At 47.6% G+C, this 27,016-nt stretch overlaps 1 protein-coding gene, 1 long non-coding RNA gene and 5 other non-coding genes across 7 annotated transcripts; 5 read left to right on the forward strand and 2 right to left on the reverse strand.

The window, feature by feature from the left end:
• Positions 1-398: 398 nt before the first annotated feature.
• On the reverse strand, positions 399-3,772 carry LOC119104344 (neurotrophin 1). The gene is made up of 5 exons (XM_037228039.1): positions 3,543-3,772; positions 2,801-2,895; positions 2,233-2,314; positions 1,441-1,635; positions 399-844 (listed from the first exon to the last, which is right to left on the reverse strand). Exons 1-5 carry the CDS (start codon positions 3,770-3,772, stop codon positions 664-666), a joined length of 783 nt encoding a protein of 260 aa, XP_037083934.1. The 3' UTR covers positions 399-663.
• LOC119104644 (uncharacterized) lies at positions 3,771-6,980 on the reverse strand. Its single transcript, XR_005094981.1, has 3 exons — positions 6,915-6,980; positions 6,006-6,119; positions 3,771-4,097 (listed from the first exon to the last, which is right to left on the reverse strand). It is a non-coding gene; the product is annotated as an uncharacterized LOC119104644 (long non-coding RNA).
• Positions 6,981-12,655: 5,675 nt separating this feature from the next.
• Positions 12,656-12,737, forward strand: TRNAL-AAG (transfer RNA leucine (anticodon AAG)). The gene has a single exon. It is a non-coding gene; the product is annotated as a tRNA-Leu (tRNA).
• A 2,165-nt stretch (positions 12,738-14,902) lies between these two features.
• On the forward strand, positions 14,903-14,984 carry TRNAL-AAG (transfer RNA leucine (anticodon AAG)). Its single transcript has one exon. It is a non-coding gene; the product is annotated as a tRNA-Leu (tRNA).
• A 4,315-nt stretch (positions 14,985-19,299) lies between these two features.
• Positions 19,300-19,381, forward strand: TRNAL-AAG (transfer RNA leucine (anticodon AAG)). The gene has a single exon. It is a non-coding gene; the product is annotated as a tRNA-Leu (tRNA).
• Positions 19,382-21,030: 1,649 nt separating this feature from the next.
• TRNAL-AAG (transfer RNA leucine (anticodon AAG)) lies at positions 21,031-21,112 on the forward strand. The gene has a single exon. It is a non-coding gene; the product is annotated as a tRNA-Leu (tRNA).
• Positions 21,113-22,716: 1,604 nt separating this feature from the next.
• Positions 22,717-22,798, forward strand: TRNAL-AAG (transfer RNA leucine (anticodon AAG)). The gene has a single exon. It is a non-coding gene; the product is annotated as a tRNA-Leu (tRNA).
• The last annotated feature ends 4,218 nt before the right edge of the window (positions 22,799-27,016 follow it).

Consider the following 27,016-nt stretch of genomic DNA (forward strand, 5'->3'; position numbering starts at 1 on the left):
CAATGAAAAATACCAGCAGCCTGCAATAAATGAAAGGCGGAGAGCTAGAATATTCTCCTGGAGCCTTTTCAGCACGGGATAGTAGCGTAAGCGGTGCGTTTATTTCACCAACACTGCAGCAAAACGTGACAATGAACGTTCAACGGATGCTTGAAAGAACCTTTCTTAAACGCCACAACCTAAAAAAGTGAAATACGGTTGAGCATTCCGGAGAGATGCTGGGAGAGTCCATCCACAAGCGTATGGAACGTACGAAGCGTTCGCCTGAGCTGTAAAGCTCAGACACAGAATGGGAAACATCCCCTACAATAGTTGACAAGCCAAAGCACTGTGAAATAAATACAAGTGAGCGGGGGTGTAGTTTCCTACTCATTTGAAGTTGGGGGCTCCCGCCCCCCCCCCCCCCCCCGACGGGGGGGGCGGGGTCGTTGACTCCAGCTCCCCGCCAAGTTACGGAAGAAAATGGGCCAAATCTGGGGAGAGACTTGTTTGTTGGCCTCTTTTGGCGGTAAGCTGAATCATTTTTCAATGTTCAGCCCCAAACTCATTTGTTGAAACTACGCCCCTGCAAGTGAATCAGAGTGCAACACCACCAGCTTTGGTGATGACGCGTGGCAGACTTTCCTCCTGGTCAGCAGATGGCAGGAGCATCGGGCGCAGCGATCACGCACGGTAAACTCCACCCTTCGGCGCCAGGTGGCAGGAGCAGGCAGAGGGCAGCTTGAAGGAGTCGATATGCAGGCCTCGTTTGGGGTCGTACGCCACCAGGCGGACGAAGGCATGCTTCTGCAGACAGGAGGAGGGGAACAGGTGGTCCACGAAGCTGCACGCGCCGCCCGGGTGTCTGCAACAGCGGAAAAGAGCGTGGATGAAGTGTAGGCTGGGAAATCCTCTCAAGATGGCGTGTAGGTCGCACTGGGCACGGTATGTGCTGATGGCAGGGTAGGTAGCAAGGTAGCATCTCATGCTACGTCGCAGCATAAGAGTAGAATGTAACATATGCCATATCAGTATTGGTACAGAGCCTTTCCAAAGACACGTGATGAGCGGCCATTGCGGGGCTTGCGAAACGTCAGTATTAACACACTTAAAGACCTGCTCCATAGGGTAAAAGTTGCCCGCCAAAACGGGTGGATATTGGTGACGACAAGCAAAAGAAACGTAGTAGCTTGAAAGCTTAGGTAGATCTTCAGCGACAGACATGGAAGAGCCGCAAATGTGGAGGATCGCACAAGCTGAAACGGGCTTTTCCACGGTGCACATCCCGGAATCCGACAAAAGCCGTCAAATGCCCAGGTCACTCATCTGGCCTTGGAGGTTTGTAAGCGGCGGCACGGCAGGAAACTGCCCCCTTCACGACCAAACACTGTTCTGTCGCTGATCACTGCCCGCCACGGCCGTCACTGCCAGGCCCCGTCCAAGTCGCCGTCCGTCACTTACACGCAGCTCTCGAGACGGGAAGTCTGGACGTACTGCTTGTAGGCGGGATCGTGGACGAAGGCGTCCGGCATGTTCACAATCACCTTCCACTCGTTGTAGGTGTTGACGGCGCGCTTCACGCGGGCATAGAACACGTCAGACGGGCAGATGTAGCCGCCGTCACGCTGGTAACTGTCCGAGTAGGCGTAGCCGCTGCTGGAAGCGTGATGGGAGGTAAAGGCACGAGCTCGACGCTGAGTTTAGGATGTTTTAGGTTAGGTCAGTCAGAAGGTCATTGAGGTTGTCTAGTGTCCTCCATCATGATCTCTGTAAGAGACTGTGACACTATGTGACACGGAGTCATGAGTAGTGTCGTGACATGCCCAACGATTAGTGCTACTATTCACTTTTTGTATTCATTATCTTGTTTCTCGGTCTTAAAGAAGACGAAAAATAAGGGAATAAAAAGAAAAGCAGGACATAAACTGTCGGACACTTTCAAGCCGGGTGTCTGCACTTTCTTGATGTCAAAAACCGAGTGATGTTACCCGAATATGTCACATGTCCGAAAAGATGTCAGTAGGAGCCAGCCTGTCTCCAGCTTCTTGCTCAAACGGGAGATCTCCACAAAAAGGAAATCAGCCTCACCAACTTCAATAACCTACGTTCATATCATGGCAGCACTGCGGCAATATTGACCGATCCCACCCGCCGCTATATCAGAGACCCCTGAGCTGCCCCGTGCAGCCGACATGCCAGTTCAGAGCCTGTGGCCAATAGGAGGTGTCTCACGGAGGCCGGAGCCCTACTGACGTCGTCGGCAGGTGAGCGTCATGTCCGGCCTCTCCGTAGTAGTGCTGCCGCGAGTACTGCTCCTCCTCAGCCTTGGTCAGACCTGAAGCACAGGCACAGCCATTGCTTGGTTGTCGGTCAGGTACTTAGTTCTGTTGTTGCTCTCTTTACCTCGATCCTTGATTGACTGACGTGGTCTGAGCCTGCTCTCACGGAAATTAATTGCAGCGAGTGGTGCACGCACTTCAAAATGATACAGTGCAAACACGAGAAACGCACAGTTCAGTTCAGCTTAAATTTTGTGTTAATGTACATGTGTCATATTTACACGAAATGTTTTTTTGGAATGTGTATTGACATGGAAGAATCCCAAAGTCCATATGTCTGCATCATGAAACCAGACTGGCCAACATTCACGGCGTCCCAGCCTGCGGCTGAAAATATGAGCTTCAGAACATCAATTCAACGCAAACCTCCCCGTACATCATACTGCAGCTCCGTTGTTATTCGAGAGCAGTGTTGAAACCGAAGGCATGTGGTTCTCAAACTTCCTGCTCAGTACGCAAGCACACCCGCATTCCAGACGTACCGTCCACCAGGTTATCAGCTGACTGGTAGGTGACGTCACTCATGAGCCGCGCCGTCAGCAGAGGGTCTCTCTTCAACTCGTGCAAAATCGTCTCCCTGAGGAGACACATGGTTGTCCGGCTATTTGTCGGGGCACGCGACTGTTCGAGTCAACAACGTTGCCACCCCTGTTTTCAATCAGGAAAATCGAAATTTCCGGCGGCGGGAATGACGACCCCAGTTCTTACCGTCGTGAGAAAAACCCCGCAACCACTCGATCACCGCCGCCAGCCGCGGGAGGAGCACCGACAGCGGGACCACTCCAAATCGGGTGGCACCTAGCCGACGCCCTTGGGCGACACCGTTAACGACGTGCGAAGGCCACAAGGGTCATGATTAGTGAGGCCCAGTCGCTCGCCAGGGACTGTTGCAGCTCCGGCACGGAGGCGTGCATTAATCCCCTGATGTGCAGCACCAAACGTTACTGCCATCACCGGAGACAACCGCCCACACAGGCGCGTCTGAGGTCTACTGTGACTATCTTCAACGGACCGCGTCGGCGCTTCGCTCGGAATTCTGCGTTATAGAAGCGCACGCGATCGACGACTGTTTAAAATCCTCAGACCAACAAGCCTGTTAGATAGCCGGACTGTCAGACATCCAAAACGTCAGACTGTCAGAGTGCCAGACTGCGAGACTGACAGACTAGCATGTCATTGTGACAGACTATCAGACCAAGCGCTGAGGTGCTCTGGTCGACTCACGTAGGGTACTCAGCGTCGTCCAGACACACGGTGATGTTGTACACCTGCTGATTGGCCAGCGCGCACGGAGGCACCACGTGGTAGTCGTAGTGGTACGCCACGGGCTCGTGCGCCACGTGCGCCACGTCGTGGCTCACGGGCACTGGGACAGGCACGTGGGCCTTCGGGGCAGGGTGGGACAGGACCACGGCGGGAGCGTGTGCGTCGTGGGAGGCGTGGAACTGGAACATGTGCGTCGTGGGAGGCGTGAACTGGAACATGTGCGTCGTGGGAGGCGTGAACTGGAACATGTGCGTCGTGGGAGGCGTGAACTGGAACATGTGCGTCGTGGGAGGCGTGAACTGGAACATGTGCGTCGTGGGAGGCGTGAACTGGAACATGTGCGTCGTGGGAGGCGTGGACTGGAACATGAGAGTCGTGGGAGGTGTGGACTGGTACATGAGTGTCGTGGGGTGTGTGGACTGGTATATGGGTGTCGTGGGGTGCATGGACTGGCACGTGCACGTCGTGCGACGTGTGGATCGGTACGTGGACGGCCTTTTTGGCCACGACGGCCTGAAACAGATGAGTCATATTCAGGATGTTAACGGATGCCGTAATAGCCTTCGCTTGTGTTGCATGACTGATGGCGTAACCGATGAGATTACAGCCACCCAGCAACAGGCATTGACGCGTCATTCTCCATCACGACTTCTGGTTTGGGAACACGCACCAGTGTTCACCATAGCAGATGCACGCATTCACAACTGAATTATCATCACTAGAAAAAAGCACCATCTAGACTCAATTGGTCCACCAGGGAGGTGAAGCCGTGCGATCTAATAAATAAATGAATAAATGTGTTACCTTACATTGCCTTGCCTTGCCTTACACTACATTACCTTACCTTACCTGACGGTACTCAAGATTGGTTACCCATGCCCGGAATGCACATCACATTGCTATATGCATGCATATATGTTATGCATAACTTATAACATAACATATAACATTCCATTTTAAACCGACATGCACTTAACAACTCTGTGCCTCATCATGTCTGCCGACTCTAATGACCTTGGCCTTTACATACATCGGCAAACACCTCAACAGCGTCGAGCGGGAGGGTGCGGTCCCGGCCTGCGTCGAGGCGGAAGCCCTCCCTCGGCGGGTCAGTGACGTGTGAAGCACGCGCGCTGAACCGCCCCGGCTCGGGCGCGCTCAAAGTGTATTTTAACGGCACGAGCGTCCAACGGCCGAAGGTCAGCTGACTTGAGGGGGCAGTCATGAGATATGTAGAGTTTCCGGGAGTGGGGAACCGGCCAGTGGCGGCCGTTGGCAGTGGAAGATGGCCAGCGGCAGCCGTTGAGAGTGGCGAGATGCCAGCAGCAGCCGTAGCTCCACTCTCGCGACCACCCAGACGACACGACAGTGTGTTTCGAACTGTTCCCCGTCCTGACGTCAGGCGTACAGGGGGACAGCCTGTGCTAGCTGTACGCTGTGGTGAGAGTGGAGACTTGGGACATCTCAGAGCATTTCCGTGAGTTCTTTGCATGACGTCATGACCATGACGTTGCGGAGCGGTCATGACCATGACGTCACGAACTACAGCGTTGGTCGGCCATTGCAGCCAATCAACACAGCCTCAGCCCGTCAAGACCCCACTCAGGCACCAGTCATCTGCGCTCAGCCGGCCGGCACAGATTGGCACGTGCCGCTCTGATGCGCCGGGTCATGACGCTAGTTTTGCACACATTTGCCAGGTGCTTTGATGCATGGAGGTGCTGACTCACGTCCTCACTCTGTGCGCTTCGCTGCTTGCTTACGATTGGATTCGTTGTGAGAAAACTCAGAGTCATTGAATGATAACGCATTGTCATAAAAATGAGGGAAGTTGGCGGATGTAATTCGTAAGACGCAATACGAATAATAAGATGCAATTCCCCCACGCATGAATTCACTAGCAATATATACCATCTTTTGAAGCAAACGAAGTCTTTGAAGGTTTCTTGTCCAAGAAGCAATCATGGAATGTTGATACATAATGATAGCTTGTGCCAGATTACACTATAGCTTTCCTCAGCACATTTGCGCATTGTTTTCATCGGTTTTTCATGCCATCACTGTAAGGCAAGTAACGTTAAGAAATAAACAAATAGGCCTCTTTTGCGGTCGCGGCAACCTCGGACCGGGAAAAATGGCAATGTTTCTCTAAACGAGCATCATATCTGGATACAATGGAACAGGCCAAATCGCACGTATTTCTGACCATTCTGCTTAGGACAGCCGACAGGAGCGTTGGGTGTCGAACATGCCCACGGCTGGGTATCGAACATGCACACGGCTGGGTGTCGAACACGCCCACGGCTGGGTGTCGAACATGCACACGGCTGGGTATCGAACACGCCCACGGTTGGGTGTCGAACATGCACACGGCTGGGTGACGAACACGCCCCCGCCTGACAGCGGCGTGCGGGGACTGACCGGCTTGTAGGGCGGCAGGTAGGAGGAGACCTTGTGGGGGACGTCACGGTCCGCCGTGCGGATGGCGTCCGCCTCATCGTAGCTGTCGTAAGGGCTCCGGAACACAGCTGTGCTCTGTCGGAGCGCGGCCGAGCACGGCGGAGTCAGCGCGCCGACGGAACGGATAAAAGCGGCCCTTATCTTGGTACAGGGACGCTGATAACCTTCAAAGACCGCCTCTCAATTGCATTGAACAAAAAGGTCGCCTCTTGATTGCATTGAACAAAAAAGACCGACTCTCGATTGCATTGAACGCGAGTCTACAGATATATACAGACTGTAGACATCGGCCTGATTCCAAAGATTCATAAATTATCCGACGACACAATCAATATTACAGAACGCGAGATTTCATTTTGTGACCGAGATGTAAGAGGTCACAAAAAGTGACCTATTTCGTGTCCAGGATCACCGAGGTGTGACTCTGGAGGCAAAACTAATGGTGTCTAAAACGGGGCCGGTGCATGAATGGGATGCGCAAGACTTCAGGTGACAAACACAGCATCAACGGCATCGACACGGCATCAAGTCGTGTTGGTGGCCAAGCTTTCATCGGGCGTAAAGAGGCAACTGCCCAAACGCAACACCAGCCGGCCAGATGTGAGCACCTGCTCTGTTGGCACTGTCGCTTACTCGCTGCAGATCGCTGAGTGCCTGCAATGGCAGCATACGGCTGCCATTGCAGCTGTTGGCTGTTGTAGCATTGCTGGCTGAGATGCTCAACATGCGACACTTCCACCAAGACTGCCAGCATCTGCTAGAGCGCAGCTTGCTATGCATGCGTATTGAGGGCTAGAGAAAAGATCAGCTAACTTACGTATGGCACGAATGGTGTAGCCCAAGGTGCGGTCAAGTAGGGATTGCACCTACCTTTCGACCGTGAGATACCCGTTTCACGGGAACAGTCTTGACCACGAATCGTTTCCTTGGTGTGACTGAAATATCCGGTTTGATTACACAGCTGGTATCCTTCTGGTTGAAACTTTGATTTTGACAACATTTTTTTCGAGTCAAATGATGACAAGTGCTGTTGGTGCCAATTGATTGCTCATTTATTGTAAAGATATTGCACTGTCGTTACCACGGCATCCCTTCAAACCTCACATATCGATTAGCTCTCAAAACACAGGTGTAAGCGGCAATGTGAATAGCGTGTTACCACTCGGTATGCATTTGTTATGATGTGACATGTAATAACTGCGCAGCTTCAGTCATACTTTCGTGGGCTTACGCCAAGGAAAGTGAAAAGTTTTGAGCGTAGGATAACTGCTGAACTTTTACAAAGTTTAGGACTGCTCACTACGCCCCTTCCCCTCCTCTCGGCACCAACGTTCCAGCTTCCGGTAAATGGATTGGGGTGGGAACAAGAGCCAGTTAACAAGAGTTAGTCAATTTACTAGTGTTAGTACCAGTGGGTCAGAACGGAACCAACAAATGCATTCTTTACAGAACAAAACCTACGTGCGGACGAACCAGTCAGTGGCTACCGTTCATCCATTACGTACCGCCAATGGCATATCCTGTGTCCTCTGCTGTAGACGCCCTCCGAGGTCACGGTCAGGAACAGGCCAAAGAAGGTGATCTGCAAACAGCGATGGCATATTTGCATGACGTTGCTTACCACAGGCTGGAAGGCATCGCCGCCCGAAACGCCTTTGACTGACACAAAAAGTGACATCAATATTTATACCTGAGGCGAGAGTACTATATGCAGGAATTCATCTCACCTATTGGAGAACAGTGCAATTAAAAGCACCTACGTGTCCCACTTATTGGCTACCGTTGGCTTTGCTAACTGGATCGCAGCGCTGCAGGTACGCCCACCTAAGCGACGCCAGATCTAACACCACGGAACGAAAACGTTTGAAAATGGCAGCGGCACTAACAGTATGCAACTGTTGCTTTACCAATTCGAGTAACTAGTCACGGTTGACAATGCGTTTGGAAACTGCAAACAGCTCAGAAGAGAACCATAGATCAATGCCTGGTTACACAGGAATTTCAAGTCTTATATCATTTGTAAAAAAGAATGGAGCATTGCTTGTGAAAATTCAACCATACGTGATACGGGTGGGGAGGCATCCCAAAAAGGTCTCGTGAAAACTGAACGACTATAGCTTGTTTCATCAACGGATCCTATAGTCTTCATCGTATCAATATTTGAATGCATAACTCACGTTTTCTTGAGGAAATACATAATGCAAAACATTTCCTTTGTAGAGTTCCAACAATAAGCATGCACAGGAGAAGACTCCTAGCGACTCGAAATCGACGGTGTTGGTCGAAAGTGTTTAATATCTCACGCTGCGTTCGCGTTCAAAAAATGAATATTTCTGTTGTGAGATAGCCCCCAAAACATAATGCACGTGCATGGTGGTTCAAGTGATTCAGCGTGTTTTGCAAAGCATGGATAAGTCAAAAAGACATCTCAGGGCTGTTGACCAGAGTCATTATTGCTGTGGTCGTGGCTCTGGAAAGTGCCAGGGCTCCACACGAAAACGCGTCGAACATGGGCCCTCTCCAACGCTTCTCCCGGCAGCTGACCGCGGGCGCCCCCGTCAGTGTCGCGAGAAGCACCGAAGACGACCCAGGGTCAAAACGTTCGCGTGTGACACCTCGACAGTTTCCAGAGTCACTGCCAAAATACGAGGTACAGGTCATGAACGACAGCGCGCGCGGATATCCACGGATCCTGTAGAGCAGGAATTGCGGATGCACCGTATTCTGCCATTGGCGGGCTGTCAGTGAACTTCAGCTTTGTCTGGGGAAGACGTTCTATAACGATATTGCATCCCCTTGGAACATCGATATCACAGCAATTACCGGTCTCGGAGCAAGTTTCAATATGTGTTAAAATGGCGAAAATAAACCTATCCCCCCAACAGGTGACATAGGGACGCGCAGCCAAGTTTTGTGCATTCCAAATCGCCAGAGCGCATTTAATGACATCAACGGAAGTTTCTTGGCGTTTAAGGTTTTGCCAGAGAACATTTGATTAGCCAGAACGGAAAGTTTCCAATGACAAAATACGTGCAGATAGTGCATAGAATGCGCCGATATGGCAAACGGCTTGGGTTGACATAAAGGCAGACAATCACATGGGGATAGCATTTTTACGAGATCAGTGGTTGTACAATATCGTTACGGCTTTCTTTGCATTCAGGAGTGACCTAGGGCGGTACGGGGTATGAAGCATGGGAGGCATATATTTCGATATTAAATATCACGGTGGGCCTGGCGTCAGTGACAGTGGCCTGTACATCATCGCGCCGCTACTTTCAATAAACCCAGTAGGGGCGGGTGTCACGTATCCTGCTCTTCTAATGTGAAATATCAAAAACGCGTGTTTTGATAGGAAAGCTTAAACGCCAATAAGATGAACTTACGTCCAGCTCAATCAGCATTTTTGCATCTGCCAATGCATTGGGCATTCATATTGCCATTGCCAATGGGAGTGGTAAAAGAAACTGGCAGATACTTTTCTTCCATCTTTATTACGCTATATGTTATGGTATCAATGGCCGTAGCTTTGTTGCCATTGAAAGGAAAGACAAAAAAAAAAAAAATTCAAAGCAAACCTTGGTCCGTCCCTGATTTCTGAAAGCCGTCTAGTTCTGGTACTATCCTTTTTTCTCTGATAAATTGCGACTAGTATTTGTTGGCGCCCCTAGGCATGGTAGCCGAGCTTGAAAATCATCGGGCAGAGGCGAAACCGATCCCTTAACTACGCGTTTCTACGGTTACCACCGATGTAAAAATGACGAATTTCGAAAACTGTGTATGTTCCATATGAGTTGTTGCAATCATTTGGGTCTATTCAGGTTTATTGTGTCACCTACCATCTATGTCCGCTAAATATGTGACATTCAACAACCCGATTCCCCGCCCACTCGCCAGTTGAGCAGTAGTTTCTTACTTTTATCCGCATTTATTTACAACATTTGAAAGCTTTTGCATGACAAAAGAGGATTTACCTCCGTTGGTCCGTTTCAGACAAAACAACAAAAACGGTGAAAGGGCGAGAGAAGATACCGAAATTTTGGGAGGTCCAGTTTACTCCTCCGTGGGATAAAGATAATACGAACCGCATAAAAAGACGCCCCATGCATTCAACTTTAATCACAGACCTAAAGTATCTAAAAGAAATATCTAAACCACGAAGTCTTAACGACGTAACAGGCGGTTGAAGGACACAAGATAAGAAGGCGAGCATCGTGCATCCGACTTTGCCGATTTATATGCACCCACAAGCCTTTGTCAAATTATCCGATATCTGAAAACGGCAAAGAAACTGGGTGATTAAACATTTCTTAGTCACTTAGCATTTAACAAGTGCATGCAATGTAATTCAATGGACACATCAATGGTATCCATTTTACAGTTTCATTCATGGAAACGTGTAATTGGAAAGCGGCATTCGAAACCGAGTTAACCAATTTCGACCCGGGCGAGTTAGCCAAACAGGTAACTTACCAGACTGATAGGCGCCATGGCGGTGGGTGTCTGTCGTGCAGGGGGCTCCGACCACACTCCGGTGCTCCTTCCAACTAACTTCCATTTAAATACGAGCGGTTGACCACGGTCCACCAGTTCCCGGACCAGTAGAACGGTCGAGCCGGCGGTAGAGTCCAGCCGAGCCCATGCGTAACATGAATCAAACGCAGCCTTCGAGTGGGCGGAAATCCGCCAGTCTTTGGCCGTCGACACGCGTCGTGTTCAGTGGAGCGCCTCACCCCTGTCCGCCGATGCCGGGCGGGTGTCGGACGGACGCCATGGTACCGAGAACTGCAGTACGGCGGAGGTCGTCTGACGCCGATCCACACCCCACCGCGAGCTCGCCGCCAGACGCCATGCATTGGACCGACCGCGAGCACGACCGTGTGAAACTATTTTCCCACGTTGGAATGCCCGCCGGAAGAAACTTATCAGATGCTCCAGATAGAGCTGCTGTCGCATGAATGTGGATGTCGTGCAGTGGCGGCTTGAAGGAATATAAATAAGTGCGGGCGAGCCGAGTGACATCATCGTTTAAATTCATGTGGAAATGTTCGTAAATGGTATACGCATATCACTACGTGTTGCGTTAGCCGGAATATGCATGACTTATTCACATTGGTAGTGACATGAGGCATGCTTGTGATACAAGGCTAAAGAGCAAAAACAATGCATGATTCCGCCAACTCTGTTCACGTTAATAGTCATCTTCCTTTCAATTTCTGAGCAACTGAATATCTTGACTCGCGTTGTATCCATTTTCCGAAAAACTTCATTGGTCTGGCATTGTTTTGCTTTACCGCACGTAATTACACACAATTTAGTCTCTATTTATTCCGCATTTGAGGTGTAGTTGGCCCCACGCGTCATTTACAGTAAGAAGCTGACTCACACGCATGCTCAACTAGTGCTCAAGATATATTGACCGATGTTTTAGATTGAGGTGACAAGCCGATTTTTAAATAGGGCAAGTATTTTCAGCTTGAATAGCCTGCCCCGGCCGGCACGCTGTTGCAGCTTCATGAAGTTTTCGACAAAACAGCTTTCACCTTCTAAATCATATTTCAAAACTCTTAAAGGGGATGTTCCACGTTTCAAAATATTGAAGCAAGCATCAAATATGATATAATTAGCTTACTTATGACAAAAGTATGCTTTTCAGCGGAAAAGACTGCTCAAGACAGAGCAACTTTTCAGTTTAGTGAATACGCTCCTCGATGTGTCAGTGATTACGTCATCCTACTTTGCACAACATTGATTGAGAGCCAGTCGACCGTCGTTACATCTGGCATCTTGCTTACAAACGCCATATATGAACGACACGGCAGCGAATTTTTTTGGCATCGACTGCCGCATGGGTAATGTAATGCCAGGAATTGAATGACGTTATTATGACGTGACGGATGCCTGGGTGACTTTGAAAAAGTATCCTCGAAACACTCTGCACATCTTCTCGGGCAAGTAGCTCAGAAACTAGGAAAGATCAGGTCTTAAGAAGGGTAGGACTTTGGACTGCACCGAACGATCTCAAAGATGGTTATTTCAGTTAAAAACCCGCACCAATATGAAACACTACCTTTAATACTTTTTCTGGCAGGCTATTTAATTAATCATGATACGTCTGCACAGTTCAATGCATTTGTTTCTGCGCATCGCAAAACCAGTCTTCAGCATTCGTGGCATAGGTATGAAATGACATCATGGACTAGCAAGAACAGTTACAATTTGCTATTTACAAAAAAGGCACGTTACGGATGGATCTCGGTCACATGGCCGAAATACGATCCACCAATTCTTCACAAACCTCTTTAAAGCTAAGCACTGTCTTAAAGCAGCGGTTAATCAGCTATAGCCGTCAACATTCGTGGATGCCATTTTGCTGCTCGACATCGAGGCAAAAGCAGCCGTATTTTGGCAGCAGTTAAAATTTTGCCGTGAGATCAGACGAATTCTCATCCATCGTTTTCTATGCTACCAGATGTCACCAACCACCCACGTTTGAGATTGATGAAAACTACCGATCAAACCACCCGATTTAAGAACCGATACACAGCTACCGGCGCTGATCAACTACAAGCGATTCCGCCGCTGATTACACCTCGTGTTACCTGCGTGTTGGTAGCGTGGCCGAGCGGTCTAAGGCGCTGGTTTAAGGCACCAGTCTCTCTGGAGGCGTGGGTTCGAATCCCACCGCTGCCAGTCGTTTGCAACCCTTCACGTTGGTGCAAGCACCTTTCTCCCTTCGGGTCCCATCACCACCAAACTTTGCTGCCGCTTGCGTGTGTCTGAAGTGTTGGTGCCTTCAGGGTCTTAGGATCTCCCATAGTTGGCCTTGTTCAAAGTTTGACTAGTATTGATGCAATTCTGCACGACAGATTGGGTTGAATTCGTCTGGAACCACGCTGATCGCAACATGCTTATGCGCAACCCATCTGACAGGAAGATCCAAGGATATTTTTGAAAAGCTCTCAAGAGTATTTGAAAACCACCCACGTGTCTTACGAGGATCATTTTGTGCCAAACACATACGACAGTTGTTGCTTGTTACACAACATTGATCACCATAAACCACAATCATGATCAGAATTTTGAAGAGCAAGTTTTCAGGTGACTGTGTATGTCAATGCTGTGAATGATGCCAAGTGAGAAGCGAGCAAAGCTGTTCTGAACTGGGCTGTAATCTGTTGGGGAAGCTGGAAAGAAAAAAGTGGAATGTGGATGTGATCTGCTGCCGTAACTGATAACCTGTGCAGAGCATAACCTCAAATGTATGTAGATGAAGCATACACGCCAGCATTTTTATTGGATGATACGATTTTTAAAAGTTTTTTGGCACGGCACGATTTTATTTCAGTATGACCTCAGTTGTTCCGGGGAGGCCCTTCAGGCCCATCATTCGGCCCACATCGTGCCCTCCCGAACACGGCACATGGTCGACTTGGGTCCACTTGCTGATGCATGGCCCCCGTTAGGCATTTCGGGCGCCTGGGTAACACAGGGGCCCTCATTGTTTCAGAGATCCCAAACAATGCAAATCGCGGGCCCGGCCTTGTTTCTGCTTGAAAGATTGACTCCCAGGGCTCAGACCCATATGTAGTCGGTTGTTCGATGTTGGTCGTCTCTGGTCGAAACAGAGGTCGCCTTGTCCAAGGGGACTCTCAGTTTGTGCATTAGGCCTTATAACTGGCACTTGAGGTCACAACGGACACGCCGGGGTCCTTTATGTCGCTACATATCTTTATATAACCGAATGCGGCCGCTTCGAAAGCATGTCGAGGGGATGAGGATCATCGCCATCCATCACTGGTACGCCCTTTGTAGACGAGATATCCTACTAGGCAGTTGTCTCCTGTCTGGCTTATCTTTTAATGTGACATCCTCATTTTGATGTTTCCAGTCTGACGTCTTCAGTTTGACGTTTCCGGTTTGAACTTTTCAATTTGACGACGGGTCCTTACTACGGTTTACTATAGTCGCTGAAGCCTTTATTCCTCCTTCCCCATAGAAAGGAATCCCTATCTACCAACAGCACACAAATGACAAATGAGAACCGCCTGGACCCGTCAGTGACAAATGATGATCGCCTGGACCCGTTCAGTCACAAATGAGGATAGTCTGGGCCCGTTCAGTGACAAATGAGGACGGCCTGGACCCATTCACCAACCATCTTGCTTCCAATCGACCTAGCAGGAGAGCCATGAACATCGCCACCCGTGGTCTGGCAGACGCCCTCAGTCGAACCAAGCTCAGGGCTAGCTCTGAGATCCATCTTCTGTCAGAGGCGACTGGGATGCTCTTGGCAGTCGGCTGAAGTGAACTACTGGGCAGAGAGAGCAGCATGTGGAAGCTGGAACAGTCCTCATCTGACCTATCCTCATGCGCGACATCTAACGTCGTCAAGACGGTCCTCTGCTCCGGCTTCAAGTCACTGACGTCAAGCGACACAAAAGTGAGAACTCAAGAAAGGAAACGGAAAGGTGAGCCCACCAGGAAAGGATAAACTGCCATGCTATTTCAGTTAAGACATTTCATCGAGAGAGAGAGAGAGGCCAGCAGAGTGCCACGGAGATAAGCCCACTCGTGGATCATCGGGCGCTGATGGAGTTAGGCTTCGATCAGCCGCCAGTGACAGCTATGTTGTCCCTTATGCCATCAACACATTCAACCTTAATGCCACTTGATAGCTTGGAGGAAGTACTGTCCGGCGTTCATAACGCCTCGACACCTTGAAGTTTGGGTATGCCTGGCGTTATAAATAAGCAGTGCCTTCTCTTCTGATATGATCACACCTGGCCTGAACGGCATTTGGGAGCTTAGAAGGAGTTGGGCCCATCGTTCATAATCATTGACCTAGGTCATTCAGTGGTAGCGTGGCCGAGCGGTCTAAGGCGCTGGTTTAAGGCACCAGTCTCTTCGGAGGCGTGGGTTCGAATCCCACCGCTGCCATGTGTTTAGCACCAGTTTCTTCCGGGCCGTGGATTAGGACCTCACCGTTGTGCAACTTTGGCTACAACATGCGTGGGTATGTAGCACTAATGCCTTGGGAATGCAAGTTCGAGTCCGGTGTTCCCAAATGTTACGCCACAGCCTGATGCCTGTCTTCGAGCCTGTGTGCGAAATCACTGCGCCAGTGTCTGCAAATGGAAATGAATTCGTACGGCGAGTGCCATAGCTAAAATTAAGTCACATTCATTCTGCGAGGTGGGAGGGCTACTTTAGCGTGACATTCCTCCTCTAAACGAGCAGGACACTTATGCCCCGCAGATTCAAGCAGACAAAACTTTGGGCTTTTCGGGCCCTCCATCCTTCCAATCGACCATCGATCCTAGGTCCAGAAGAGCTTTTCGAGCCCCCCTCTGGGCTCCCTTCAGGCCCTCTCAAAGACGGTCCTGGCCGACTCGGGGCCACTCGCCGACACTGGGCTCCCTGTTAGGCAATGTGGATGTCTGACTAACGCAGGGCCCTTCATAATTTCAGGGACGCCGACCAAGGCAAGGCACGGGGTCTGGCCTTGCTGCTACTTTGGAAATAAGCCTCAATCTGAGACGAAAACAGAGCCGACTGTTCGGTACTGGCGGTGTGTGATCAACATGGAGGCTCTCATAGAAACAGGGACTGTCAATCGGCGCAAAAGGCATTCTGACTGGTATGTAGCAGTCCGATCCCCAGGGCTGGCCCTTAAGCAGGGAGCTAGAATCGCTTTTGAACTGGGGTGGGAGTGAACAATTCCATGGCAGAAAGACCGTGTGGGAGTGAAAAAATCGATTCACATAAGATGGAACTTACGAGCTCGTGGCTGATGCTTCAGCATACAAAGACATCTGTTGCAAGTTGGCGTGGACGTAATATCAGAAACCTGGCAAAACTATTCTATTTTTTAACATCTTGTATGCGATAGCTTCTAGTGCTCATTTCGAACTTACTGACGGCAGGAACCGCATAATACATCTTCAGTTGACTTCTTAGAGGTCAGAACAGATCATTGACTTAAGATGACCCGGGTCGAACTTTTTGTTTTAGGAACATACTGCCTAGCGTAATATTTGTCGCTTATTCAAATGCAAAACTCAGAGCAGTCCTGTATCATTTTGGTCACCGTGACCTTCAAAAGATTTAAGTCAGTGACCTCAAATGGGCTTGTGACTTTTTGCTTAGAGACAGTTGCCTAGGTTCTGGGGGCGCTTTGGAGACAAACCTGGAATTTGACCTTGTTTGACCTTATTTGACCTGAAGGTCATAACCTAGGAAGCTCAAACCTTAACCTAAGTGAGTTCACGTATAGGTCCAGACACTCTATAAATTTGGTGTCTCTAGCTTGCTTAGTTCCCGAGATCTCAGGGGAATCAAATTGCCCCCTCCGCCCCCCCCCCCCCCACCCCCCCATCCGAGCGAAGGGTATCCAGCCAGCCAACCCGGCGCGTGTTAAAACATAGTAATTTCATGACAGTTTTATGAGCATACAAAATAATTAACACCAATAATTTGACGCTGCACTTTTCACTTCCTTCCAAAGCACTTTTAGAACACAACAAAGCAAAGGAATCCAAGAACAAAATAACAACCGAAAATTCAACAATCATAAAACACTTAAACAAAAAATCTTGGACTCCTACACATCAGCCCATCACCAAGTCAAACACAATGGACATACATCTGGCTCCTGTTGAGATGTGGTCAGGGAAAACAAATATTTTGTCACTGTTTCTTACAAAATACCAATGCTCATTTCCATGAAAGTAGCCTATGCCCAACCTTAAGACGCAGGGCCCTTCTTCATCTCATCCGTCTAACCTGTTTGTATCACGCAGCAGTTGTGAGTTGCTGAGTTTTGCGCAATTCCTATTGCCACTTGCCATGCACTTAACCAACTAAACCTAACTTAGAGTAGCCCATATGTTGGACATCATCTAAACTCACCTATCTGCTGACAGCAGCACTTGTGATAAAACATTATAAAGCTAAGTTTTGGATGGTTTCAACTTGCATTTTTATTCAGTTCATTTGTGTATGCTTGTTGACATCAGACATAAATGACAACACATAAATCAAAGCACTTCAAACCACTTTGAACAACTTATATTGATTGTCATGGTTAACCTATGTCAGGGACAATAATGGGTATACTCCACAAAACAATCTCTCTTCTCCAAAAATAGCATAACCTTTAGATGACCATGACAGTATTGCTGCTTGCCTTTTCAGCTGCAGCAAAGGCATCTATTTAGGCTTGTTAATTCATATTTAATGGCAAAGTTTGACATGTTAGCTCCACATTTTAAATGAGACGGTCTGACTATTTGTTACATACTAATATTTAACTCATATTATAATTGCTATGCAGTTTAGAGTATCCCTGTGTTAAAATATAGTGCACATATACCGTACAGTCATTTGCCGGTCAGCAAACCATGACAGCTATAGAAAGCATCTGGTTAAGGAAGCCATGAGGGACCACTTTCAGAAATTTGGGGCAAATAACCAAGAATATGGAACAAAATAAGCCCAATGCATGCCTTGCGGCATCAGAATTTGTCTTATGAAAAAACTCGAAGGATTAAAACGGAAAATGGCTAACCCTGGTTACCAATCATGTGTTGAAAGCAGGTAAGGCAAGCAATTACTTGGTCACGGGAGGCTTACTGGCTTCTTCCTGCTCCCCCACAGTAAAAAGTCAGTACCTTCTGCACGGTGTGCTGGCAGACAGACATCCCACTCATCCCCTAGATATAAATAACAAACATGCCCACCAACTTACCACATTAAAATGCGAAACAAGTAAAAAGTATGCGAGATAAACATCTCCAGAGGGCAGAAATTCGTCATCAAACACTTCTGTATTAGCTGCGTCAGGTCTGACCCGTGGCTCTATATGGCAGCATACGATAACCTTGCCAGGTAGCCTGGTGAGTTAGACACTCGAAAGACCTAGATTTATCAGTATTGAGCACCGCCCTGAACCAAGAAAACAATTAACCTAGGGTGTAACAGGGCAAAAATGGTGGTAAAAATAAGTTTGGTGCATCAAATTGTCTCCTTCACTCCCTGTGGATTGTTCGCTGTTAGGTGTGTATAAGACAGAATTGGGCGGCTGACAAATTAACCCAATTTGGGTATGAAATGCGTACAAATTTGCAGTTGGAGCATCTTGCAGAATATTGGCCAACATTTCAAGCAGCAGATGGTACCTCTGAAGGCAATCCAAAAGGAAGGAAGAATGAAGTGATATCACACTCGTATGATACCAAGAAAAGCAAAAGTAGCTACATAAATTTAAAGGCTGGTACTTTTCTCACAAAATTTTGTAATCAGCTGATTTGACTTAAAATCTGTTAATACAAGTGCTTAAATGGTGATACCCATCTTGTAACTTTAATTTAGAAGGCATTTCTTGAACTTCTCACTTCTGCATTTCGGGAGTGATGCAATTTAGTGGTCGAGTTTCCTCGGGAAAAAATAAATGTGGAGTAAAATTATCTACCAGGCCTTGCTTGTGTTTGCACCAGGCTCTGCTTTCGTGGCGTGGTGGTGAGACCAAAAAAAGGGATGCGTGAAAGCCTTGCATTTGACACACAGCTGCAGATTGTGATACATTTTGTAAACAAACCAAACTTAATGCGTGCAAGCGGCTGGAGTCGCTGGGGGTCTTGGGCTTGGAGGTACCTGGCGCCCTTACTCTGTGCATACATAGACATGATTCAGATGTAGGTGAGGCAGGACATAGCCATAGGTGTCCAGGCTCTGTGGAGCCTCGTTCACGCTTGGCGGCTTCAAATGAGCTCGGTTTTGGATTACATCTGAAAACCTCAGAAATGGAAATAGGGGCTTGGCATGTGCGATTAGACAATGTCAGGCAGGAGTGAAAAATCCACATAAATGATAGGGAAAAGGAGTGAAAAATTCCTTCTCATAGGGTGTTGCTTTACACCCAATGTCGGCAATTCTATGACATGCCCTTAAGTGCCACCTTTAGCCAGCCCTTCGGACCCTTCGTGCTGTCAAATCGGGACCTAGGAGGTAACATGTGTTCCCTGGGACGCCCCCTGCCTGCGCCACTGCTGTATAGCACCAAGGGAGGTAAGTCCACCTGCAAGGTACTGAGGGAGGTGAGCCTGCTAACCAGGCCTCGAGGAAGTTAGGCCCCATGAACACCAAACAGCAATGCGGTCTCTTCCGACATGAACACATCAGTCCTACACGCCACTTGAAAGCTTGAAGGAAATTTAGCCCGGCCTTCATCATGCACCAACCTGGGTTCTTCCATGGTAGCGTGGCCGAGCGGTCTAAGGCGCTGGTTTAAGGCACCAGTCTCTTCGGAGGCGTGGGTTCGAATCCCACCGCTGCCAAATGTTTGATGCCAAATCAATGCTTTAAGGTCCCAGTGTCTTCGAGAGTGTGGATTCAACTCCCGCCGTAGACAGATCTTCCCCGGTCTTCCCTGGGTCAATTCCTGGCAGGGATGTATCGACAGAATCGTAAAGCTATGAATCGAAATCCGTAAACATACAGTAGCAAAAGAACCATTACAAACGTTTCGTAGTTTTTCTGATGGCTTGTTGTTTCCATGAGCTCGTGTGAGAATCCATCAATTTGCTTATTTAAACCTTTGTAAGCGGTATAATCGGATGCGTCGAAATTCACAGCTTACTTTGATGTACCGTTATATGTCGTCTAATAACAACGTTATGGCTGTCACCGGCTTGGAAGCGGTCTCACGTGCAGTTTAGAAGGATTGTGGAAAGGAATATATCCGATCTTCACGCAGCAAGTAATGCACCTGTCGGTCTTTCCTGTACTTTCTTGTAAATGCGTCGTTTTAGCACGTGATTCGAGACCTTTTTGCTTTATTTCATGTTCTGAGGTGGAAAATAAGCCACTCCTCAGAGACTTCCTCATAAATGCTTATGACAAAAGAAGCATAACAATTCGGAAAGTTGGTGTGCCTTAGTCAGTCTCAGATATCAAATGGGTATTCCGGACATTCTGACTCGCACTATACAAAGCATGAATTTAAGTAAATAAGCAAAAATAAACCGCTCTCCCTTCAGGAATCATTTGGAAGACATGGCCCGCGCAAGATACATATGACTACGCGGTTTTTAAACAATTTCAACACGAAGGCACCAAATGGCGTCACCATTGTTCAATTCATCTGACCCTGTGCGTCAGAATGACGGACAAGCTGGTCATGTAATATTTTCAGAGCCAGTTTCGCAGCCCAGTTATGCCGCGGTACGGAATGAAAAAGATTAACCATAAACACATCACTGCAGCTTGGCCCATTTTACAGTTCTCTTTATGGCGATCCACCCGAAGCCTACATATTTGTGTCGCAATGCTTTGGTCGATCAGTCAAGGTGGAAGCCAATACAAGCTCATCGATTTCGTCGCGTGAGCTGCCAGGTCAAGCCACCAGATTGTGCCTGATTTTGCGTCGGAAGGATCGATTACAACTACCAAATACAATTGATTTCAACTTGATTTCGTTTACAGCAAGCAAATATAATTGATTTCGACTCTGAATATCAGCAGCGGCTCACTTTGAATCCATAACAGCGTCAAACTACGTAGATATTGTCCAATCTCAGAACTCACTTTTAGGCGAGTCGACTCAAATGACACATGGAGAAGTCCAAGAACTAGCTCGCAAGACTGGCTATTAAAACATTTCCATGTGACGTTTGTTTTTTAGCAGGATCACATGATCCCACATCACTTCAGACACACTGTTTCATTTCCCCGCCACGAACATTGCTATTTGAGTCTACCCCGCTCATTGAAAGCGTTGCTAACATACCGAAGGGGGTATCCCACCAGAAGAGTATCGAAAAAGGTGAGCATGCTAACCGGGCCCGGACGGAGGTCGGCCCTATCAAACCCTAAATAACAGCAATGCGGTCTCTTCTGGCATTGGCACTCCTGACCTAAACAGCACTTGAAAGCTTAGAGGGAATGGGACCCGCGTTTTATCATGCGTTGACCCAGGTCAGTCAGTGGTAGCGTGGCCGAGCGGTCTAAGGCGGTGGTTTAAGGCACCAGTCTCTTCGGAGGCGTGGGTTCGAATCCCACCGCTGCCATGTGTTTGGTACCAGGAACATTAATTACAGGTACCACTATCTTCGAATTTGAGGTTTCAGTTCTAATCGCAGCTGCGCGCTGGACATCGCTGGCATCGGCTCAAAGTTTCAGTCTCTTCACATGCAGCTGTCGGTAACCCAGCGCTGAGCGGCGTTCGCCGCTGCTTATTACGGTCGTTTTCTAGTACGCTGTGGAGTCATTGCATAACAGATGCTGAACACGTTACATGAGAATGTGATGGGTTAATTTATAGCAATATAAATTAACTCAGCACAATGCTTTTTCACAACCCAATTAACCCTAACTGAAAATGTGAAGGTTAATTTATAGCAATATTTTCTTCTTCAAACAAGCGGAACACCTAGAGGCTGCTGATATAGGCAGACGTGTTGTTCAGTTTATTCCGTGGTCATGTAACATTTGCATGGCAAGATGGATATACAGACACTTTGTTGTTAAGTTTACGAAACCATTTCAGAACAACCTTAGGCCGTTATGATCATCATTATCAAGGCAATAGAAACAACGGGGAAAGCTGGCAGAGGGTACAACACGACCCCTATGAGACAACCTTGCACATTTGTCGTTTTTCAGATAGTCAATTTTGGAATAACTAGAATGCAGTAAACCGCAAAACTTTAGATGTGGTAAATTCAATAGCTTGCTCATACAGAATAAGCATGATCATCAGCAGCCTGATATCATTTTGAAAGTGTGGCACCTATGTCACTTGGCCTTGACAAGTCATGTTGAGTTTACACCCGCGTTTGGCCGGCTTCTTGGGCCAGCAGGGGTTTCACGTGCATTCTCCGTTGGCGTGCCAATGAATGCATGCTTTTCGTTTTGGAAATAGACTGCCTACAGAGCTAGCACCAATTTAGGAAAATGTAACTGTCGCAATTTGTAGGCTCAGAATGAATAACGGCAATATTTTTAGTAGAGATGAGTTTCATGTTGCGATAGCTTTTTCAGAGACCAGCGTTAGCTGACGTGTTATTCACAGCTTGCCCACAGCTCTTTTATGCCAGCCGTGGAATGGAGGGCCAAATATCAGCGGATCCGGCAATATTTTGACCCCTGCTCTTTGCGCCACCCTAGTCATGATTCCAGTCAGCAATCGGTCTGATCCCGGCGGGGTATCCCGACCGTTCCTCAACTCTGCAGGTCGCCGGCAATGTTCGGGATTTACTTTGAAAGTTAACATTTTGGTCGTGACTTACCCACCATGTTCAGACCATTTCCCACCTTTGACCAAGAGATGTGATTGGTTATCATGTGCTGTAACCGAGTCGCCTTTAGTGAGTTTATATTAAGATAGGGCCGAGCCCGATCGGATCTTTGAACCGACCCGCGTCAAACATTGTTATTTGAGTCTACCCCGCGAATTAAAAGCATTGATAGCATACCGACAAGGGTATCCCACCAGAAGAGTATCGAAGAAGGTGAGTATACTAACCGGACCTCGACGGAGGTCAGCCCCACCAAGCCCAAAATAACAGCAATGCGGTCTCTTCTGGCATTAGCATTCCTGACCTAAACGGCACTTGAAAGTTTGGAGGGACTGGGACCCGCGTTTTATCTGCGTTGACCCAGGTCAGACAGTGGTAGCGTGGCCGAGCGGTCTAAGGCGCTGGTTTAAGGCACCAGTCTCTTCGGAGGCGTGGGTTCGAATCCCACCGCTGCCAGGTGTTTGTTGCCAGAGGCAATGTTTCAAAGTACCATTCTCTTCGAAATTGTGGGTTCGGTTCTCACTGCAGCCGAGTGCTGGCTGTCACTGACGTTGATTCAAAACGCCAGTTCCCACACAGGTTTCTGTTCATACCCCGGCGCTGAGCAGTGCTCGCCGCCGCTCATCACGTGCGTTTTCAACTACGTCTGAAATCACTGCACGACACATGCCGGAGGCGATGCATTGATGTTGCAAACGCGAGGCTTAAATAGTAGCAATATTCCCTTCCCCATGCAAGTGGAACACCTGTAGGATGCATATGTAGGCAACTGTACTACTAAGTCCACTCCGGTGTCTTGTGGCATCATTATTTCTAGACAAATATGCGAAAGTTTTTTGTAATGTCTGCGAAATAATCTGAAATTTTGTCTAGGCCGGTATGATCATCATTGTTGACGCATAAAAGTAACGTGAATTCTGGAACGAAATGTATCCGATGTCCGCCCAGAAAATAGTGCACCTATTGGTTCTCGCTCTACTTTGTTGTAAATGTGTCGTTTTAGCGGGTGTTTCGAAACATGTTTGCACTATTTCTGGTCCTGTGATGGAAAATAGGCAATTTCTCAGGGACTTCCTTATAAATGCTTACGAAAACAAAATATTGCTATTCGAAAAGTGATAGACTAGTTATATGTACAGCCCAATCGACCCTTGCACCAGAATGGAAAGCAGTCTGCCCAAGTCTCACATTCAGAGCCAGTCTCGCATACCAGTCAGACATCATGCGGTCTGAAATGAAACAGACTAGCCAAAAACACATCACTGAGACTTAGCCCATTTTGCTGTCAGTCGCCTATATGACGAACCACCCAAAGCCGTTACATTTTTTCGTGATACTTTGGTCGATCAGTCGAGATGAAAGGCTCACCGAATAAGTTGCCGGGCACAGCAACCAGACTGTGCCTGATTTAGAATTAGTAGGATCGATTACAACTACCATCCGAAGCGAATAGAGTTTATATATAAATATATGATATATCAATAAATGATGATAGATATATAAATAGAAGCAAATAGAGCAAGACCACTTTTAGCCACAGCAAATTTGGGAGCCGTTCATCACGCATATACCAAATTCATTCACTGGTAGCGTGGCCGAGCGGTCTAGGGTGCTGGTTCGAAGCACCAGTCTCCTCGGATGCGTGGGTTTAAGGCCCACCGATGTCGGTTACTTGATGCTAAGGCATTCTTTCAACACGCGTCCAGATGGCCACTTGATTACTCTTTGCTCGGAGAGAGGAGGGGGACCAATTGAGCCACCCTGAAATCGCAGAAACTAAATAAGCTTGAGACACCAGATTCACAGGGTGTGTTGGCCTGTACGTGAACTCACTTATGTCAACATTTGAGGATACTAAGTCACGCCCTTCGGAAAAGAGTCAAATCACACAAGACCAAACTCCAGGTTAGTGTCCAAAGTGCCCCCCAGTACCTAGATACCTGTTCTAAGCCAAAGGTGGCTGATGCTCATTTAAAGTCATGGACCTTGTTTGACCTTCAGAAGGTCATGACTAACAAAATCATAAAAGACTGCTTTGAGCTTTGCATTTGAATAAGTGTCAAAAACAACGCTACGCAGTATGTTCTTAAACAGAAAATGTTTACTCTGGTTCATTTAACGTCAACGACCTATTCTGAACTTTAAAAGTCGATGGTAGATGGATATTGCATTTTCTGTTATCAATAAATTCGAAATGTGCACCAGGAACCACCCCATACAGCATGCTCTAGAGTAATAAACCAGATCGCTTTTGGCCTTGGTCTGACCTTCACACCTGACCCAAGGCCAATGGAATTTGGTCATCTGATTGTCGTGTTGCCTAACAAATTATCCAAGACATGTATGGCTTCGTCTAACATTCCGTTATTGCATCAGAGTGAACGATTCTCTAGAAATTATCTTTGCTGAATCCATGGCCTGAGTTTGACCCGTCGCAGGTCAGCGATCTTGCAAGGCACAAGGTACATTTTTTGTACCAAACGATCCGCTTTTCAATTGTCTACAGCTGTGCAAACTTTGGCATGGCAGCACCACGCCATTCGGAAACTACTCCGCAAAAACCTTCTGGACTGGAGTCAAATTGTCGCCCCCCCCCCCCCGAGCGCTTGTTGAAGTACCAGTGTCTTTGATAGAGCGGATTTGAACCCCACGCAGCCAAGTGCTGGCCGTCGCTAGCGTTAGTTTAAGGCGTCCGTCTCCTTGCATGCATCTGCTTGTACCTCAGTACTGACTGGTGTTTACCACCACTTTTATGCTTGTTTTTAGATGTGCCTGTGATTTCACCACACGAGAAATGCTGGACCCGTCACCTTGGTGTTTTGCGAGTTGAGAATCACTTAGCAGTAACGTCCCTTCTCCAAACAAACAGAACACCTGTGCGCTACAGGTAAAGGCAGACATGCCAGACGATTCACTCCGGTGTCATGTAACATCATTATGGCAAGATGAATATGTAAAACAATTAAAACGTTCATAAAAACATCAGAATCACCCTAAGTCTTTGTGATAAAACCATGAAGTAAAAATAGAAACACAAGAGAAAGCCGAGCTGAGGTTACAACACATTCCCGATGGGGAAGACCTTGGACACCAGCTCTTTTCCAGATGGTCATTTTTAGGACATCTAGAGTGCAATAAATCATATAACACTTTAAGAAGTTTTCAATTCAGCTGCCTGATAATACAGAATAAGTATGATCACCAGTAGCCCCAAATAATTTTGAAAGTGTGTCACCTATGTCACTTGGCCTTAACTGGCGATGCTGAGTTCACAATCGCATTTTGCAGGCTCCTTGGGCCAGCAGGGGTTTTACTTGCACTCGCCAATGGCATGCTAATGAATCCATGCTTTCCTTTTTGGAAATAAATTACCTACAGCGCTAGTATCATTTTTGGAAGCTAAAACTGTCAGAATTTGTAGATACAGAACGAATAACGGCAGTACTTTTATCAGCCATGAGTTTGAGGCAGCGATAGCTTTTTTAGGACTAGTGTCAGCTGACATTTTATTTACAGCTTGGTCACAGCTGCTTCAAGTCAGCCTCGGAATGGAGGGTCAAATATCAGCGGACCCGGCAATATTTTGACCCATGCTCTTCGCGCCACCCTAGTCATGATTCCGGTCAGCAATCGGTCTGATCCCGGCGAGATATCCCGACCGTTCCCCAACTCTGCCGGTTGAATAATGTTTGAGAATTGCTGCAAAAGTGAGACACTTTGGTATGGACTTACTAATCCCGTTCAAACAGTTTCCCGTCTTTAACCAAGAGCTCTGCTCGCGTAAAATGTTAAGCGCGTTTGCGATGAACACTATTCACATAGATAAGACAGTAATGCTAACCTTATTCCTTGGAGATGAACCGGAAGAATGTAGATATTGATGCGTTTTAACGCATCTATATCTCCATTCTCCTGGTTTTTCTCCGAGGAATAAGGCTATTTCTACTGTCTTATCTAAGAGATCTGTTTGGTTATCCTGTGCTATAACCAAGTCGCCTATAGTGGACTTACATTAAGAGAAGACCAAGCCAGATCAATTTTGCACGCTTCCCCAACCGCTTGGGGAACTCCGCTTGGGGAACTCCGCTTGGGGAACTCCGAGTGTGAACCACGCTACCTACGGAAAACACGCATGAAGAGATCTCCTGTCCTGGTTGGAGTTTCCATCCCTTTCCTCAAGCGACCGTTTGGGAAAAACTGCGCGCTCCATAGTTATCAGCTATCAGTAAATATATCAGTATCAGATATAAATATCCAGTAATAAATATCAGTATCAGTAGCAATCCAGTTCCAGTAATAAATATCAGTATGAGAGCTACCGGTAAATAGATGTTGACACACATCAGCCACCAATGTGAAGAAAACATTTGGTAATTTTACTGATGTCCTCCTGTTTTACTGATGCGTGTGGCCGCATCAATTTGTTTATCAAAAAACCTTGTAAACAGTATACCCAGTTGCCTGGAATTTCACGGTTTACTATACTGCACCATCACATATCATGTCGTGAACATGTCATGACTGTCAGCTGCTTGGAAACGGTTCTACATGCAATTCAAAGGTGCCTGTTGAGCTGAGAGTGTTGTATCCGGCTCTTCCAAACTATTTCAAACAAGTGATGTCAACACTGTTCAACTCATTTGACCGTGTGCGCCAGAATGCAAGGCAAGCTGT

Source organism: Pollicipes pollicipes, unplaced genomic scaffold (genome assembly GCF_011947565.3).
Source record: "Pollicipes pollicipes isolate AB1234 unplaced genomic scaffold, Ppol_2.1 Scaffold_6052;HRSCAF=7182_pilon_pilon_pilon, whole genome shotgun sequence".
In the NCBI taxonomy this organism is placed as follows: domain Eukaryota; kingdom Metazoa; phylum Arthropoda; class Thecostraca; order Pollicipedomorpha; family Pollicipedidae; genus Pollicipes; species Pollicipes pollicipes.

Excerpts from the sequence above, each read along its gene's own strand:
- LOC119104344 (XM_037228039.1), bottom strand. The coding sequence starts at position 3,772 with ATGTTCCAGTTCCACGCCTCCCACGACGCACACGCTCCCGCCGTGGTC. Across the intron at positions 2,896-3,542 it reads GACGACGCTGAGTACCCTAC|GGAGACGATTTTGCACGAGT; the intron begins GTGAGTCGACCA and ends GTGTCTCCTCAG. Across the intron at positions 1,636-2,232 it reads GACGCTCACCTGCCGACGAC|CAGCGGCTACGCCTACTCGG; the intron begins GTCAGTAGGGCT and ends TCACGCTTCCAG.